Source organism: Haematobia irritans, chromosome 1 (genome assembly GCF_050003625.1).
Source record: "Haematobia irritans isolate KBUSLIRL chromosome 1, ASM5000362v1, whole genome shotgun sequence".
Classification (NCBI taxonomy): domain Eukaryota; kingdom Metazoa; phylum Arthropoda; class Insecta; order Diptera; family Muscidae; genus Haematobia; species Haematobia irritans.
The window spans coordinates 81,521,853-81,543,436 of record NC_134397.1 but is presented as its reverse complement, the minus strand read 5'-3'; the positions used below and the strand labels follow the sequence as shown (position 1 = coordinate 81,543,436).

Here is a 21,584-nt window from a genome sequence, read left to right as displayed (position 1 = left end):
GCTACTTTGTTGTGCTTGTTTGAGTAAATAATATTTTCTTATTTTGTCTTTTTTCAATCATAATGGGAACTAAAAATGTTTTGTCATATTTCATTTTTTATATATTTTTTTATCATATTATTAATTATAATTGTCATATTTCATTTTTTGTCATATTATTAATTAATCTATTTTATACCTCATATATGTAATTATACTTTTTATATACTCGCATATATTTTTACATTGTCATAACTTCAATTACACTTTAGTCACGGTTAGTAGTCCATTGTAATTTACATAAATTGGCCGCTATGTGGCTTCAAATTACATAATGAAAATAAAATAAATAAATAAATATATATATATATATATATATATATATATATATATATATATATATATATATATATATATATATATATATATATATATATATATATATATATATATATATATATATATATATATATATATATATATATATATATATATATATATATATATATATATATATATATATATATATATATATATATATATATATATATATATATATATATATATATATATATATATATATATATATATATATATATATATATATATATATATATATATATATATATATATATATATATATATATATATATATATATATATATATATATATATATATACATATATGGGAGCTATATCTAAATCTGAACCGATTTCTTCCAAAATCAATAGGATTCTATTCTGAGGCAAAACACATACTTGTGTCAAATTTGTGCTATTAGACTAAAACTGCGACCTAGACTTTGATTACACAAATTTGTTCACGGACAGACGGACATATGCACTAACTTATAAAACCCTCAGTGTGGCGCAGGGTATAATAATTAACTGAGTTTTGCAATCAACATCAATTAAATTTTTAATTGAATCAATTATCAAGTACGTACAGCAGTAATTTCGGTCGGGCCGAATCTTAAATCCCACCACCATGAATCAAATATAATAGTTTCCTTTAAAATTTCAGGGAGGTTTGATGACAGATATTCTCCTAAGCAGAGCCGTTCAACTAGTACATTTCCCGAAGATACATTTAAAGATTTTACCTTTGAAGATTATATCGGATTTTGGATTTATAAGAACCATTTGTTTGAGTTTTAAAGGGTGATACGGTCTAAATTTGGTCAAGGGAAAACGCGTGTAAATCGGTGAAATCGTTTATTTAAAAAATCAAATTAAATTTCTTTTTCAAGATCAATTAGTATAAAATTCAGGAAAAATATTCAGTTAGGCTTTCGCTTTTCCAAATCCGAATTGCCGGGCCTCACGCTTGACACCTGCCATCAGATTTTGTACAGCCACCTTGTCCACCTTCTTCGCCGCAGAAAGCCAGTTTGCCTTGAACTGCTGCTCATCCTTAGCAGTTTTTTGGTCTTCTTTAGGTTCCGCTTGACAATAGCCCAGTATTGCTCAATTGGGCGGAGCTCTGGCATGTTGGGAGGGTTCTTGTCCTTGGGAACCACCTGCACGTTGTTGGCGGCGTACCACTCCATGGCCTTTTTACCGTAATGGCAAGATGCCAAATCCGGCCAAAACAGTACGGAACAACCGTGTTTCTTCAGGAAAGGCAGCAGACGTTTATTCAAACACTCTTTCACGTAAATTTCTTGGTTGACAGTCCCGGAAGCTATGAAAATGCTGCTTTTCAAGCCACAGGTACAGATGGCTTGCCAAACCAGATATTTCTTTGCGAACTTTGACAGTTTTATGTACTTGAAAATATCTGCTACCTTTCCCCTTCCTTTTGCCGTATAAAACTCCTGTCCCGGAAGCTGCTTGTAGTCGGCTTTGACGTAGGTTTCGTCGTCCATTACCACGCAGTCAAACTTCGTCAGCATCGTCGTGTACAGTCTCCGGGATCGCGCTTTGGCCGTCGTATTTTGTTTATCATCGCGATTTGGAGTCACTACCTTCTTGTAAGTCGATAGTCCGGCTCGTTTTTTGGCTCGATGCACGGTTGTAGACGATACACCCAGCTTATTTGCGGCATCTCGGAGAGAGAGGTTAGGGTTTCGCTTGTAACTACCGGCAACTCTCTTTGTCGTCTCAGCGGCTTCCGGGTTTCGATTTCACCCGGATCTTAAGGGGGCTATACCAAAACCTGGACAGATACTCACCATTTTTGGCACACCTCTTTATGGTCCTAAAATACCTCCAGACATCAAATTTCAGGCAAAGTGGATAAAAACTAAGGTTTATATAAGCCAAAGACCCCACATCGGGTGGTCGGTTTATATGGGGACTATATCAAAACCTTCGAACTTGACTTGCCGGCAGACAAAAGAGGAGTTTGTGCAAAATTTCAGCACGATTGCTTCATTATTGAAGACTGTAGCGTGATTACAAAAGATAGACAGACAGACGGACATGGTTATATCGTCTTAGAATTTCTCCCTGATCAAGAATATATACTTTATATAGTCGGATATCGATATTTCGATGTGTTACAAAAGGAATGACAAACCTATTATGCCCCCGTCACCATTCTATGGTGGTGTGTATAAAAGATTAATTAAAATTTGCTATTGAAATCGATTAATGTTTCAATCAAATATAGTTTTAATGTCCAATTAAAAGAGTGATTGATACTATCATTTACGTGATTGAAGATATTTCGATTAAAAAATTAATTGGATCAATTAATTTCGTGATTGAATCAGAAAAAAAATTTTTGTGCGTGTGCTTTATTTGCTTAATCATGTGACGACGAACGGTACATATATATGCCATTTCGTATTTCCGCTATAAAATCTACATTTATCAACCAATTTGCAAAAAATGAGATTCCATCGATCAATTTCTCCTCTGACTATAACGGTTTAAATGAATTAATTCTGTTACACACTTTTTACAATGCAGTAGCAACACTGATGGGACATATGTGTCCCATTCGTCCTTATGGGTAAACAAGTAAGTAAAGTAGATAGTCGGGCGGGGCCAACTATATCATACCCCAAATCACCCTTACTGAATTAGTAATCATAAGCATTTGTGGGGTAACATTGATATAGGTGTGGGAGATAAACCGCAGTTGCATATTTAAGAAAATTAAGGGGTACATGTTTATGGGTGCTTTGTTTCAATCTGACTATAGCTCATAGTCAGTGTTGCCAGGGAAAAAGTTCGATTTACCCTACAAGAACAAAAAAAGTTCCCTACTTTCCTATACATTCCCAAACAATTTTCCCTACAATATTTTTCGTTAAATTTAAACAAATTTTACAAAATAAAAATGGTCGTAAGAAATTTATTATCTTAAAACAACGTATATAACGTAGAAAATGAATTTGTTTTACCACCACGGTTGCCCCAATTGGTAGAATTCTACAAAAAATAGTATTTTTTTTAATTTCTATAAATAAAATTTTGGAAAAGTTTCTATAAACTAATTTTTTTGAAATAAAATTCCATAAAAATAACATTTTGAAAAAAAAAAACAAATGTATAGAAATAATATTTTGAAAAAATTTCTTTAGAAATACAATTTTGACAAAATTTTTAATAGTAATAAAATGTTGACAAAATTTTCTACAGGAATAAAGTTTTGAAAAAAAATTTCTATAGAAATATTTGTTTGGTAGATTTGTGGTAATTTGTGGTAATTTTCAATTTTTTTTAGATTTTTTTTGGCACGAGTGGTAACTGTTGTTACCACACATTGTTAAAATCCTCTAGAGTCACCAAAATGTAAAAATTATTACAAAATGTCCCTACAAGACGCCTCTTCTCCTACTTCTAGCAACACTGGCTGTAGTTGATATTGCACCTACGGGGTTAGTATGTCACTAATATTGAGCCCATTATTAAAAAAAAGAAAATCGCTAAATTAGTGTGGGTAATAAATCAAAATCGAGCAATATTCTTATGTAAGAACTACAAGTACGTATAGTACATAAAAATGTGAAATTTGAGTAACATTGGTTAATAAATAAGAGTAATATTATGGCCAAATTTGGGAAAATCGAGCGATGCATACACACAAAGAAAATTTCATTAAAAGTCAGCCAACGAAAAATTTTCATTGATATAACGAAACATTTTCATTAATACAATGAAAATATTCGTTAATAGTACGAAACGTTACGTTGATTTGCAGAAAATTCGTTATATTAACGAAAAAGATCGTTGTATTAACGAATTCGTTTCATTGGCTGACTTTTAACGACACATTTCGTTAATATAACGAAACTTTTTCTATTAGTGTATATATGGAAGCTATATGTAAATCTGAACCAATTTGCATAATATTTTGCGGGTTTGATAAACACCACAAAAGGTTACCTTGTGCAAAATTTGAGTAAGATCAATTAAGAAATGAGGCCTCTATGGTCAAACATAAGGTTATTAGGGGCATATGGGAGCTATATCTACATCAGAACCGATTTCGATGAAATTTTGCACGTACCGTTAGTACTATAGAGAACTGGATCTAGCCAACTTTGAGTAAGATCGGATAATAAATAATGGTTCTATGGCCAAATTTGGGAAAATCGGGCTATACATATATATGGGAGCTATATCTCAATCTGAACCGATATCGACAATTTTTGCACATATAGTTAGTGCTATAGAAGATTACATTTAGCCAACTTTGAGTAAGATCGGTTGATAATTAAGGGTTTTATGGCCAAATTTGGAAAAATAGCGTTCGTCCTTGTACCCAAGAAACTCCCTGTACCAAATTTCATCAAAATCGGTTAATAATTGCGACCGGAATCCTGTGAACAACAAATACATGGACAGACGGACGGACGGACACCAAGCGCTAGATCGACTCAGGAGGTGATTCTGAGTCGATCGGTATATATTTTATGGGATCTAAAATCAATATTTCTGGTAGGCACATTTTTTGGCAGATCAAACTTATTATACCCTGACCACCATGTGGTTTAGGGTATAACAAGTATATACGGCCGTAAGTTCGGCCAGGCCGAAGCTTATGTACCCTCCATCATGGATTGCGTAGAAACTTCTTCTAAACACTACCATCCACGATCGAATTACTTAAGTTGCGGTAACGCTTGCCGATGGCAAGGTATCTTAAAACCTCCTAACACCATTTTCTAAATTGTATGTAAGTCCATGCGTGGTATATATTAAATCAAAAAAGATGGATCCAATACGTATATAATTCAGTTTGACAAAGTAGACATAACATTTAAACAAAATTTTCTATAGAAATAAAATTTTCACAAAATTTTCTCTAGAAATAAAAATTTTGACAAAATTTTCTTTCTATAGAAAAATTTCTACAGAAATATAATTTTAACAAAATTTTCTATAGAAATAAACTTTTGACAAAATTTTCTATAGAAATAAAATCTTGGTAGATTATTTTTGGCTCGAGTGGCAACCATGATTATGAACCGAATAAAATTTGAACAAATTTTTCTATAGAAATAAAATTTTGACAAAATTGTCTATAGAAATAAAATTTTGACAATGATGAATATTTTATTATGAAACGAATAAAATTTTAACAAAATTTTCTCTAGAAATAAAATTTTGACAAAATTTTCTATATTCTATATTTTGACAAAATTTTCTCTATTTCTAGAAATAAATTTTTGGTAGATTATTTTTGGCTCTAGTGGCAACCATGATTATGAACCGATATGGACCAATTTTTGTGTGATTGGACCAATTTTGGTATGGTTGTTAGCGACCATATACTAACACCACGTTCCTAATTTGAACCGGATCGGATGAATTTTGCTCCTCCAAGAGGCTCCGGAGGTCAAATCTGGAAAATGTTTTATATGGGAGCTATATATAATTATGGACCGATATGGACCAATTGTTAAAAATCATATACTAACACCATGTTCCAAATTACAACAGGATTGGATGAAATTTGCTTCTCTTGGAGACTTCGCAAGCCAAATCTGGGAATCGGTTTAAATGGGGGCTATATATAATTATGAACCGATGTGGACCAATTTTTGCATGGTTGTTAGAGACCATATACCAATATCATGTACCAAATTTCAGGCGGATCGGATGCAATTTACTCCTCTTTGAGGCTCCGCAAGCCAAATCTGGGGATCGGTTTATATGGGGGCTATATATAATTATGGACCGATGTGGACCAATTTTTGCATGATTGTTAGAGACCATATACCAACATCATGTACCAAATTTCAGCCGGATCGGATGAAATTTTCTTCTCTTTGAGGCTCCGCAAGCCAAATCTGGGGATCGGTTTATATGGGGGCTATATATAATTATGGACCGATGTGGACCAATTTTTGCATGGTTGTTAGAGACCATATACCAATACCATATACCAAATTTCAGCCGGATCGGATGAAATATGCTTCTGTTAGAGGCTCCACAAGCCAAATCTGAGGATCCCTTTATATGGGGGCTATACGTAAAAGTGGACCGATATGGCCCATTTTCAATACCGTCCGACCTACATCGATAACAACTACTTGTGCCAAGTTTCAAGTCGATAGCTTGTTTCGTTCGGAAGTTAGCGTGATTTCAACAGACGGACGGACGGACGGACGGACATGCTCGACTCAGAATTTCACCACGACCCAGAATATATATACTTTATGGGGTCTTAGAGCAATATTTCGATGTGTTACAAACGGAATGACAAAGTTAATATACCCCCATCCTATGATGGAGGGTATAAAAAGGGGTGGAAATTACGTATTGTTTATTTTTCAATTATATTAAGTTTCAAAATCATTCGTTTGGAAAGTGTAGCAAATTGGTTTCCGGCAGCCACTAGAAATGTTATTTGTTGATTTCTCCTACTTATTTTTGGTACGAAATACAAAACGCTTTTTTAATCTTCTTTCAATTCTCAACATGTTATGGCCAGCTTTATTTTCAGAATTTTTAAGCTTTGAACGTTACGCTGTTTCACGTGGTGTAGATCAAATAATTATTCATCAAATCATTATCATTATGTTAACATCAAACAGTTTAGCGTAAGCGTATTGGCAGAACCAGCAACACCTCATTTTACCACAACGTTTTCTAGTCAATCAATAAAATTGAACCCAATATTAGGGGTACGATTATATATCCATTTCATAATAGATACTCTATTAGATTGCACGGCTTGAAATTTTTTATCAGGGTTAAATATTGACATTTGGGAACGATTTTTCACAAGGTGCCACATGCTTTAATTTCTTTTTCCTTGAGCTTATGTTATACCATTGGACTATGGAAAAAGTTGTCAAAAAAACCTATACACCAAAATTTTCTAGACTGTTCACCATTTTCAATATTATTGTTTCGAAGAATTTCATTCATTGCTATTATACGCAAAAAAAATTGCTGGGAGAATGACATTGTTACGAAATTTTACGATTAATGAATCAAACCTATTTTTTATACCCTGCTCCACACTGTGGAACAGGGTATTATAAGTTAGTGCATATGTTTGCAACACCCAGAAGGAGACGAGATAGACACATGGTGTCTTTGGCAAAAATGCTCAGGGTGGGCTCTTGAGTCGATATAGCGATGTCCGTCTGTCCGTGAACACATTTTTGTAATCAAAGTCTAGGTCGCAGTTTTAGTCCAATCGACTTCAAATCGACTTCAAAGTATTTGTTTTGGCTCAGAATAGATCCCTATTGGTTTTGAAAGATATCGGTTCAGATTTAGATATAGCTCCCATATATATATTTCGCCCGATATGGACTTATATGGCCCTAGAAGCCAGAGTTTTGCCCTAATTTAGTTAAAATTTTGCACAAGAAGAACAATTAGTACTATAGTCAATTGCGCCAAATTTTATTCAAATCGGTTCAGATTTAGATATAGCTCCCATATATATCTTTCGCCCGATATGGACTAATACGGTCCCAGAAGGCAGAGTTTTACCCCAATTTGGTTGAAATTTTGCACAGGGAGTAGAATTAGCATTGTAGCTATGCGTGCTAAATTTTGTTGAAATCGATTCAGATTTAGATATATCTCCCATATATATCGTTCGCCTGATTTACACTCATATGACCACAGAGGCCAATTTTTAACTCCGATTTAGTTGAAATTTTGCACAGGGAGTAGAATTAGCATTGTTGCTATGCGTGCCAAATTTGTTTGAAATCGGTTCAGATTTAGATATAGCTCCCATATATATGTTTTTCTGATTTCGACAAAAATGGTCAAAATACCAACATTTGCCTTGTAAAATCGCCACTGCTTAGTCGAAAAGTTGTAAAAATGGCTCTAATTTTCCTAAACTTCTAATACATATATATCGAGCGATAAATCACAAATAAACTTTTTCGAAGTTTCCTTAAAATTGCTTCAGATTGAAACGTTTCCCATATTTTTATACCCTTCACCACTACTGTGGTACAGGGTATAATAAGTTTGTGCATTTGTATGTAACGCCAAGAAATAGTGGTCATAGACCCATCTTTTAGTATACCGATCGGCTTAGAATTAAATTCTGAGTCGATTTAGCGATGTCCGTCTGTCTGTCTGTCTGTATATGTAATTTTGTGCACAAAATGCAGCTCGTAATTTAAGTCCCATCGTCCTCAAATTTGTCATAGGGCCGTTTCTTGGGACAGAGACAGTCGCTATTGGTTTTGGAAAAAATCGGTTCAGATTTAGATATAGCTGCCATATATATTTATCCCCGATGTGGTCATAGTTAGCGTGTTTATCAACCGATTTTCTTGAAATACCGTACATCCAAATATTTTATGAATCTCGAAAATCTTGCAAAATATCAGCCAAATCGGTTCAGATTTAGATATAGCTCCCATATATATCTTGCGTCAGATTTAGACTCATATGACCACACAGGCCAAAGTTTACTACCGATCTTCAAAATTTTGCACAGAGGGTAGAATTGACATTCTACCAATGCTTGGTAAATTTGATTGAAATCGGTTCAAATTTAGTTATAGCTCCCATATATATCTTTCGTCCGATTTGAACTTATATGGCCACAAAAGTCAGAGTTTTGCCGTGATTTGCTTTAAATTTTGCACAAGGGGTACGTTTAATAGTATCGTTATGTGTGTCAAATTTTGTTAAAATCGGTTCAGATTTAGATATAGCTCACATATATATCTTTCGCCCGATTTGGACTTATATGGTCTCAAAAGCCAGAGTTTTGCCCTGACTTACTTCAAATTTTGCACAAGTGGTACTTTTAACGATGCTATTGTATGTGCCAAATGTGGTCAAAATCGATTCAGATTTAGATATAGCTCCCATATATATCTTTCGTCCGATTTGAACTTATATGGCCTCAAAATCCAGGGTTTGGCCGTGATTTGCTTCAAATTTCGCACAAGGAGATCGTTTAGTAGTATAGGTAATTGTGCCAAATTTGGTTGAAATCGGTTCAGATTTAGATATGGCTCCCATATACATCTCCCATCCGATTTGCACTCATATGACCAGGGGGGCCAAAGTTATACTCCCATTTACGTGAAATTTCGCATAGATAGCAGAATTATTATTCTAACTATGCATGTCAAATTTAGTCAAAATTGGTTCAAAATGTATATAGCTCCCATATATACGTACACCATAGTTGGGGAAATATGGTAGACTGTTTCATATTTTAGACCCATTTTCAATGGGATTTTCCTCCAATTGACTGGATAGTTTCCACAGAGAATACAAATATGGCCAAAATTCACACACTTTCCACAAAATTCTGTGATGATTTCCCCATATCTTCGCCATATTCTACACATTGCAATGCCAAAATTTCCACAGAACGGATGGGTTTTAAATAAGGCTCCAAGTTGCCCGACTAGACCAAATAATATATCACAACCCACACTTGACCATATATATTGGCGAGATCTAACCAATATCCTTGTAAAGTCGCCACTGCTGAGTAGCAAAAATTGTAAATATTACTCTAATTGTCCTATATCTCGAATACATATGTATCACCTGAAAAATCATAAATCTCTTTTGTACAATTGCATTAAAAACATTTCTCTCGCTTCTTCTTTCCCATATATTTTACTAACATTGTGTTTCATCCCAGGGCATTAGCCGATTTAAATTTTAATTGTAGAGTTTTTGTAGAAGTACAAAAAATTGTTTCCATTAAAAGTATTTGTATCTGGAAATGCAAACCTTTATATAGCTCCCAGCAAATTTTAAGTATTTGAGATGGTAACACAAATGTTTGTCTACATAGTGGTGAAGGGTATAATATAGTCGGCTCCGCCCGACTTTATACTTTACTTACTTGTTTTTACTAATATTGTGTTTTTTACTAACATTATGTTCCACCCTAGTGCATTAGACGACTTAAATTTTGAGTCTATAGATTTTGTAGAAGTCTATCAAATTCTTCCAGATCGAGGGATATTTAAATGTATGTATTTGGGACAAACCTTTATATATAGCCCCCAACACATTTGACGGATGTGATATGGTATCGAAAATTTAGATCTACAAAGTGGTGCAGGGTATAATATAGTCGGCACCGCCCGACTTTAGACTTTCCTTACTTGTTCTATATAGACAAATGAGAGCAAACTTATACAAAGCGGCCAAAACCATGCATGCATGGTTATGCACACTTATCGAGTTGCGTTTTGTTCTGCTGTATATATTTTACAATGTAAACAAAGCTCATGATGTGGTTTGTAATAAGTTCAATATAGCATGATTAAAAAATATTTCTCACCAAATATTTGCCTTTGAGGACGATTCATAATTTTTTTTTTGTTTTACAAAGTTTTCGCAATAGATTTAAATTTTCTGAATTTTACCGAATATAAAACACAGTAAGTACAAACAAAATAATGGAATTTCCCAAAAAAAAATATTTAAGAAATGTAGTGATCCATACGACGGCAGACGTGGATCAAATATTTGCCAGTATTATTTAAAACTCTTTTACGTAAAGATACAATAGAAAAAATTATTTTTTTTTATAAAAAACATTAATAATTGATATTTTTTAAATAAAAACAATAATAATTAATAATAATAATTTTGTTTGACCTTACTGAAATCTATTGCGAAAACTTTATAAAACAAAGAATTTTTATGTATCGCCCCAAAAGAACATCTTGTGATGGTCCATCTCTAAAAAAGCATTTTTGGATGTACATTGCAGGTATATAAAAAATTTGCTGGGATATAAAAAATTTACAAAAAAAGTTCGGATTTGGATATATGTTACATTGAAGGAAACAAATGAAATGGCTAAACAATTTATACTTTATGGCTGAAAAATAAGGCTAGCGGAAAACTGTTTTCAAAAACCCAATGATAAATGTTCTTTTTCGCTCAGAAGCAATTCGTATTTTAAGGATATGAATTCTTACCGAATCTTTACCGAAAAATGAAGCACCGTCTATGTTGGCTATCAATTTCTGGTGGAAAGGAGCTCCCCCTCCCGTGCAAATATCAAAATCTTAAGGATCTAGTTCCCATTCAGAGAACACTCTCTTTCCCTTTCCCAACAAATGACAAAGAAATCGAAAAATTTTCAGTTTTCAAAAAGTGAGGCAAGGAAGAGGTGCCTCCCCCAACCAGATATCGAAAAACCACATACCCTACATTCATTCATTCATAACCTTCCCAAGCTTCCCCATAAATTTCAACTATGTTTAGATTTTTCACAATTCCAAAAGGGAATTTCCCTTCCTCTATCAAGCATCGAAACTAGGGATTTTTTTTGTCTAGAGACCACTTTTCTCCGAGTTTCACAATAACGTTACAAGGGAGGTCCCCCTCACCGTCCAAATATAAACAAGTACATACGGCCGTAAGTTCGGCCGGGCCGAAGCTTATGTACCCTCCATCATGGATTGCGTAGAAACTTCTTCTAAACACTGCCATCCACAATCGAATTACTTAAGTTGCGGTAACGCTTGCCGATGGCAAGGTATCTTAAAACCTCCTAACACCATCTTCTAAATTGTATGTAAGTCCATACGTGGTATATATTAAATCAAAAAAGATCGATCCAATACGTATATAATTCAGTTTGACAAAGTAGACATAAAATTTCGACAAAATTTTCTACAGAAATAAAATTTTAACAAAATTTTCTATAGAAATAAAATTTTCACAAACTTTTCTATAGAAATAAAAATTTTCACAAAATTTTCTATAGAAAGAAAATTTTGACAACAATGTCTACAGAAATAAAATTTTAACAAAATTTTCTATAGAAATAAACTTTTGACAAAATTTTCTATAGAAATAAAATATTGGTAGATTATTTTTGGCTCGAGTGGCAACCATGATTATGAACCGAATAAAATTTGAACAAAATTTTCTATAGAAATAAAATTTTGACAATGATGAAAATTTTATTATGAACCGAATAAAATTTTAACAAATTTTCTCTAGAAATAAAATTTTGACAAAATTTTCTATAGAAATAAAATTTTGAAAGATTATTTTTGGCTCTAGTGGCAACCATGATTATGAACCGATATGGACCAATTTTTGTGTGATTGGACCAATTTTGGTATGGTTGTTAGCGACCATATACTAACACCACGTTCCTAATTTGAACCGGATCGGATGAATTTTGCTCCTACAAGAGGCTCCGGAGGTCAAATCTGGAGAACGTTTTATATGGGGGCTATTATAATTATGGACCGATATGGACCAATTCTGCCACGGTTGTTAAAGATCATATACTAACACCATGTTCCAAATTACAACCGGATTGGATGAAATTTGCTTCTCTTGGAGACTTCGCAAGCCAAATCTGGGGATCGGTTTATATGGGGGCTATATATAATTATGAACCGATGTGGACCAATTTTTGCATGGTTGTTAGAGACCATATACCAATATAATGTACCAAATTTCAACCGGATCGGATGAAATTTGCTTCTCTTTGAGGCTCCGGAAGCCAAATCTGGGGATCGGTTTATATGGGGGCTATATATAATTATGGACCGATGTGGACCAATTTTTGCATGATTGTTAGAGACCATATACAAACACCATGTACCAAATTTCAGCCGGATCGGATGAAATATGCTTCTCTTAGAGGCTCCACAAGCCAAATCTGGGGATCGGTTTATATGGGGGCTATATATAATTAAGGACCGATATGGACCAATTTTTGCATGGTTATTAGAGACCATATGCCAACATCCTGTACCAAATTTCAACCGGATCTGATGAAATTTGCTTCTCTTTGAGGCTCCGGAAGCCAAATCTGGGGATCGGTTTATATGGGGGCTATATATAATTATGGACCGATGTGGACCAATTTTTGCATGATTGTTAGAGACCATATACAAACACCATGTACCAAATTTCAGCCGGATCGGATGAAATATGCTTCTCTTAGAGGCTCCACAAGCCAAATCTGGGGATCGGTTTATATGGGGGCTATATATAATTAAGGACCGATATGGACCAATCTTTGCATGGTTGTTAGAGACCATATGCCAACATCATGTACCAAATTTCAACCGGATCGGATGAAATTTGCTTCTCTTTGAGGCTCCGCAAGCCAAATCTGGGGATCGGTTTATATGGGGGCTATATATAATTATGGACCGATGTCGACCAATTTTTGCATGATTGTTAGAGACCATATACCAACACCATGTACCAAATTTCAGCCGGATCGGATGAAATATGCTTCTGTTAGAGGCTCCACAAGCCAAATCTGAGGGTCCCTTTATATGGGGGCTATACGTAAAAGTGGACCGATATGGCCCATTTTCAATACCATCCGACCTACATCGATAACAACTACTTGTGCCAAGTTTCAAGTCGATTGCTTGTTTCGTTCGGAAGTTAGCGTGATTTCAACAGACGGACGGACATGCTTAGATCGACTCAGAATTTCACCACGACCCAGAATATATATACTTTATGGGGTCTTAGAGCAATATTTCGATGTGTCCTATGATGGAGGGTATAAAAATCAGGTGTCCCATATAATATCATAACCTCCACTAACGTCATCTGGAAATTTCAAGTAGATTGGTACAACCTAAACATTTGGAGGGTTATTATTAAAATAAGATTGGGAGTTATACCATCTCACAATTGCAGGTAACATATAGTTGGTACTACAGAAGATTACCTTGTACCAACATTGAGTAAGATCGGTTAATAAGTAAGGGAGTTCTTGGCAAATTTGGGAAAGTTACACGATGCACATATATGGGAGCTAATTCTAAGATTGATTCAATAGCATTCGTCATTGTGCCTTCGTTCTTGTCCCTTAAAATCGGTTAATAATTAATAATAATTCTTTATGAGGTCGGAAATCGATATTTCGATATATTACAAACAGAATGGAAAATCTTTTATATCCCTGCACCATAGTGTAGGTGTAATAAAGAAATATTAGTTAAAAAGGCAATGCCTTTTTATTGTAGATTAAGTTTAGTAAACATACTAATCTCTTAAATTTGCGTCTCTCTGTCATTCAGTTATTTCACATTATCTGTGCTGGGTTGCGAATGACTAATTGCACTGACGTTAAGTATGCGCACCACTGGATAATTTCACATTCCACACTACCAAATACTAGATATTAGGGTTGTGCAAGTGAGTAATATTTTACTCATGCTCACGCACACTCACGACGGAAAAATCTTACTCACGCACACTCACGCACGATATTGTTTGGTAGGACTCACGCTCACGTGTCTGAAAACATGAGCATGATTAAAATCGAGAGCGTTATTAAACTCTTAACATCCCAGGTGTCACTAAAAATGTAAATGAATTCAACTCATAAGCGTTTTATGTTCGCGGGTGGGATTATTTTCATGAGTGTAGTGTTCGAAATTCGTTACTCAAATGGTCGTGGGTTCAATTCCTGCTTCGTCTGAATACCAAAAAGCTTTTCAGTGGTGGATTTATCCCTTATCAGTAATGCTGGTGAAATTAACATACGGAGTGTTTCAAAGCTTCTTTAAATGGGTTCACTGCAATGTGAAAAGCCATTTGAACTCGGCTATAAAACTGAGCTTTGCATAAATTCGAACAGCACTCAGTGATAAGAGAAAAGTTCACCTCTGTGGTCTCACAATGGACTGAATAGTCTAAGTGCGCCTGAAATATCAGATTGTCACTATGCCTAACCTAACTATAATACAAATTATTACAAATAAGAAGTCAAATTTGTGTAAATTTTAACAATAGCAATTTCAGTTATGTTCCAAGTGACTATATATCGTCATAATTAGGGTAAAATAAGTTTGATGTGCAAGGAGATATTATTTATTTATTTATTTATTTATTTATTTATTTATTTATTATTTTTATGTGCTGCACAACAAGAACAATATCTTATAATTAAAGTGCAGGAAACGTATCCATAATGAAGTATTACAAAGTGAGAAAACGGAAAAATATAACAATATTAACATTATAACTAACGTAAACATTTTAACAAAGATTTTAAATTTCAATAATACAAAGTTAGAACTTAAACAAATATTGCATAGGAAAATTAAAAGTAAAACACTGTAACATTAAAAACAATAAGAACAATTGGAAAATAAAAATTAAAAAGAAAACAATTGATCGTAATTTACATTAAAAAAAATAAAAAGAAAAATAATAATAATAATAATAATAATAATAATAATAATAATAATAATAATAATAATAATAATAATAATAATAATAATAATAATAATAATAATAATAATAATAATAATAATAATAATAATAATAATAATAATAATAATAATAATAATAATAATAATAATAATAATAATAATAATAATAATAATAATAATAATAATAATAATAATAATAATAATAATAATAATAATAATAATAATAATAATAATAATAATAATAATAATAATAATAATAATAATAATAATAATAATAATAATAATAATAATAATAATAATAATAATAATAATAATAATAATAATAATAATAATAATAATAATAATAATAATAATAATAATAATAATAATAATAATAATAATAATAATAATAATAATAATAATAATAATAATAATAATAATAATAATAATAATAATAATAATAATAATAATAATAATAATAATAATAATAATAATAATAATAATAATAATAATAATAATAATAATAATAATAATAATAATAATAATAATAATAATAATAATAATAATAATAATAATAATAATAATAATAATAATAATAATAATAATAATAATAATAATAATAATAATAATAATAATAATAATAATAATAATAATAATAATAATAATAATAATAATAATAATAATAATAATAATAATAATAATAATAATAATAATAATAATAATAATAATAATAATAATAATAATAATAATAATAATAATAATAATAATAATAATAATAATAATAATAATAATAATAATAATAATAATAATAATAATAATAATAATAATAATAATAATAATAATAATAATAATAATAATAATAATAATAATAAACCCGCAGGGGCATTCCACTAAGAGGGCAAGAGGAATGACGGGCCTAACAACCCCGCGGACCCCAGTCAAAATCCTGAAGACGTCTGACTCGTACCGAGCGGTCTTCAGGTCAGCGTCTGATCCCCATGTTAGGGGCGGCTGTAGTAAAACGTCTTTCGGGTAGGCAGATGAGAAAGAATACCCAAAAACCCTAACACTATCATGGAGCTACAAGAAATCAATATGAACAATCGAGATAATCAACAACAACCCCAAGCCGAACAAAGGACAAATACAACCAGAAGTCCACCTGCGAGAAGTGCTTTCTCTGAGCAACAACAGAGGACCACAAACGCGGGGCTGCCGCGGCGCAGAATCAAATGGACACACGAAATGAATGTGTCCGTAATGAAGGCATACTACATGTCTACGCGCAATGAAAGCCTGACTGGCTATAGGCAGCAAATGCACAACATCTTCCTCATGGAATATCCTGAGTTAAACCACCTAACTCAACAAAACCTAGCTGATAGGAGATCCGCTATTATAAGGAATAATCTAATTCCACCAACTATACTACAAGAAATTCAACAAAGTATAATCCCCGAACAACCTAACGATCAACCCACACATACCCAACAGGAACAACAACCCACCAGCGAAACACCAGATCAACTAGAACGGGACACACAACAAACCAACATAATGAGCACACACCCCAATAGTAACATAATAAATCCCAACCAGGAACAGGAAGAAATAATACCAATAATACAGTCACTGTTCAACGAAGCAAAGATTAACTACTCCGAAATCAGCCCAGAAAATAGGCCATTCATAGGCAAACGAAAACCGTGCAAGAAAATGAAATATATAACACATTTAGTTAACACCATGATATTACCAACCGAAACAACACGTAACATCAATTACAATCAACTAATCACCATAATGTACTGCAGCGCATATACTATAACACAAGCAACGGACCGACATAAAAGAAAAAACATGACGCAGGATACTAATAACACGAGAACGGAAATTACAAGACTTAACCGATCCAGTAGAACAGTGACAAATTCGCTTCCCGAACAACCGAGAAAGCCAAAATGGCAGGTCCGACTACAACAAAAAATAGATCAACTAAGAAAAGACCTCGGATTAATAACGAGCCATATAAATAATACAACCGGTAAAAGAAGTAAAAACAAAATTAACGCAGTGAGACACAAGCACAGAATTCACACACAATATGACCCACCAAATGTAACATTGGAACAGATACGAGACACAATCAAACAGAAACTTACTAAATATACCCAAAGACTTCGACGATACACAAAAAGTCACGACAGAAAAACACAAAACATACTCTTCCAAACCAACGAAAAGCAATTCTACAATTCAATAGCAAAGCCCATAACAACAACAACAAATCAAACACCCCATACTAACATGGATGATATAGAAAAATTCTGGAGAGCAATATGGAGTAATGGGGTTCACCACGACCACAGCTCCACATGGATCAACACAGTTCGGTATCACGCCTCACAAAACCCCGAAATGCAAACAACACCAATCACAATTACTACCTTCGAAAACGCCATACGAAAACTACATAACTGGAAACAACCTGGCGTGGACAAAATACATAATTATTACTACAAATATCTTACCACACTACATAGCCACATGTTAAACATCTTCAATAATATGATAACCAACCCACAACAAATCACACAAGAAATGTGTGCTGGTATAACTTACCTCAAACCAAAAGTAGAACAACCAACAACAGCATCACAGTACAGACCCATAACGTGCCTTAACACAATATATAAAATCTTTACCTCCTGCATCGCCGCAAAAATCAGCGAATACTGCGAAAACAACAACATAATCGCAGAAGAACAAAAAGGCTGCAGGCAGAACACAAAAGGATGTAAAGACCAACTGATCATAGACAGCGTCATAACCAACCAAGCCATAAGAAATAGGAAAAATCTCTACACAGCCTTCATAGACTACCAGAAAGCCTTTGACTCCATCCCACACTCATGGTTAATAGAAATACTCCGTATATACAAAATAGATAATAAACTAATAGATTGCATAAGATGTATGATGGAGCACTGGCAGACAACACTACACATAAGACAAGGTAATATAAATACTACTTCAAAGCCCATAAGTATTACACGTGGGATATATCAGGGAGATTCCCTAAGTCCACTCCTGTTCTGCCTAGGACTAAATCCTCTCTCACTACTACTCGTAAAAAGTCAATACGGCTATAAACTAAATTCAAGAGACCAACACAAGATCTCTCACTGTTTCTATATGGACGACCTTAAACTATATGCCAGTACGAAACAAAATCTTAAAAATATGCTAAAAATCGTAGAAATATTCTCAAATGACATAAAAATGCAATTCGGCATCGACAAATGTAGAACCCAAAATATGAGTAAGGGTAAATACACCCAATCACATGACTTCGTTACTGCAGATGGAAGTCACATTACACCTCTTGAGAGCGGGGAATACTATAAATACCTAGGCATAAAACAACATACCACGATAGATCACACAGCCGAAAAGAGAAAGACGGAAAACAACTTCATAAGCCGCGTCCACAAAATCGGGAAAAGTAGCCTAAACGGCCGCAATGTAATAAAAGCCATTAATACATATGCGATCCCACTACTAACATACACATTTGGCATCTTAAACTGGTCTAATACTGATCTAATCAATCTAGACAGAAAAATAAGAACCACCCTCTCTAAAACCAGACACCACCACCCAAAATCCTCAGTTGAAAGGATAAACATCCCTAGGAAACAAGGAGGAAGGGGCCTTCTTAATATACAATCATTACACGATAAACAAATAGAAAACCTCAGACAATATTTCAACAGAACTGCTAATACATCACCGCTATACAGGGCCGTCGTAAACTCAGACGACAACCTGACGCCACTGAACCTTAAAAACGCGCCAACCACCGAGGTAATTAGGACCAATAGTTTAATGGAGAAATGGAAATCGAAACCACTGCATGGGAAATACCCTAACCTCATACATCAAGAACATATAGACATTGAGAAGACCAACAACTGGCTGCTCTATAGCAATATGTTTTCGGAAACAGAAGGCTTTATCATCGCTATACAGGACGGAGTCATACCAACTAAATCCTATAGAAAATATATTATGCATGATAGCACAATCACCGATGACACATGTCGCAGATGCGGAAGCAACTCGGAAACCATACCCCACATCCTAAATAGCTGCCCAACACTTGCATCGACACACTACAAACAAAGGCACGATAATATGGGGAAAATTATCCACATAAATATCCTAAAACAGTTAAATATGAACGAAGAGACAACACACTACTACAAGTACCAACCAAAACCGATTATAGAAAACCAACGATACGTTATATACTGGGACAGATCAATACTCATAAATAATACAACAGACACAACCATGCCTAATAGACCAGATATGATCATCATCGATAAAAACAATAAGACAGCAAATATAATAGATTTTGCAGTACCATATGATACAAATATACAGGAAACAATAGTCACAAAGAAATCAAAATATCGACAACTATCGGAATATATGAGAACCTCACAAGAATTAAGGAAAATAGAAGTAATACCAATCATAGTAAGCTCTCTAGGTACAATACCACGCGAAACAACCATATCAATGCGCAAACTGAACCTACATGAAAATCTACTAACGGAAATACAAAAGTCTGTCCTAATAAAGGCGACAAATATCATGAGGGAGACATTAGGCGAATGGATGTAAAACCTGGATTACATCCCAACAGAGCGTAACCTTTGGTCACAGACCCGGTACGTGAATTCCAGCAAAAGCTGTGAATGAAGAATTCAATAATAATAATAATAATAATAATAATAATAATAATAATAATAATAATAATAATAATAATAATAATAATAATAATAATAATAATAATAATAATAATAATAATAATAATAATAATAATAATAATAATAATAATAATAATAATAATAATAATAATAATAATAATAATAATAATAATAATAATAATAATAATAATAATAATAATAATAATAATAATAATAATAATAATAATAATAATAATAATAATAATAATAATAATAATAATAATAATAATAATAATAATAATAATAATAATAATAATAATAATAATAATAATAATAATAATAATAATAATAATAATAATAATAATAATAATAATAATAATAATAATAATAATAATAATAATAATAATAATAATAATAATAATAATAATAATAATAATAATAATAATAATAATAATAATAATAATAATAATAATAATAATAATAATAATAATAATAATAATAATAATAATAATAATAATAATAATAATAATAATAATAATAATAATAATAATAATAATAATAATAATAATAATAATAATAATAATAATAAATAAAAATAATAATGCTTAAACATTTTATTTAAACAACATATATCCCTCCGTTTGCCCATGTATTTATTGTTCGCAAGATACCGATTACAATTATGAATCGATTTTGATGAAATTTGGTACAGAGTGTTTTTGTGGCATGAGAATTTGAATAAGCTCGGTTCAAATTTCATGATAGCTCCCATATTTTTGTGCTTATTTACAAACCGTTCGCCATCAAATTTGACACGAGGCAAATCTTTTGGTTCCCTTTAAGCCTACAAACAATCGTCGGAATCGGTTCAGATTTAGATATAGCTCCCAAATATATGTATCACCCGATTTGTCGACATAAGGCCATAATAAGCTTATTTGTTACTCGATCAAATTTAGTACAGTGTCATCTTCTATATCATTAACAAATTCTGCACCTTATTTTAAGAAATTTGGCCTTAATATCCTTATTCAATCATTAGTCCTACATAAAATTCAAATTCAGGCATATGAATTTATCTAACTCAGATTTAGGGTTAGATCTCACATAAATATATTGTACGATTCTCACAAATATAGCTATAATAAACACTCAAATTGAGTGGTTTCCTATTTTTTATACCCTTAACCACATAGTGGTCAGGGTATAATAACTTTGATCTGCTAAAAATATGACTACCAGAAATATTGAGTTTAGAAACCAAAAAAAAAAAAATACCGATCGACTC

The 21,584-nt window shown here is 32.6% G+C and overlaps 1 protein-coding gene across 1 annotated transcript; it reads left to right on the top strand.

Annotated features, from left to right (window-relative positions):
• Positions 1-16,613: 16,613 nt before the first annotated feature.
• LOC142226671 (uncharacterized) lies at positions 16,614-20,231 on the top strand. Its single transcript, XM_075296789.1, has one exon. It carries the CDS (start codon positions 16,614-16,616, stop codon positions 20,229-20,231), a length of 3,618 nt encoding a protein of 1,205 aa, XP_075152904.1.
• The last annotated feature ends 1,353 nt before the right edge of the window (positions 20,232-21,584 follow it).

Bases quoted from the DNA above. Each gene is read 5' to 3' on its own strand.
- LOC142226671 (XM_075296789.1), top strand. From the start codon at position 16,614: ATGGAGCTACAAGAAATCAATATGAACAATCGAGATAATCAACAACAA.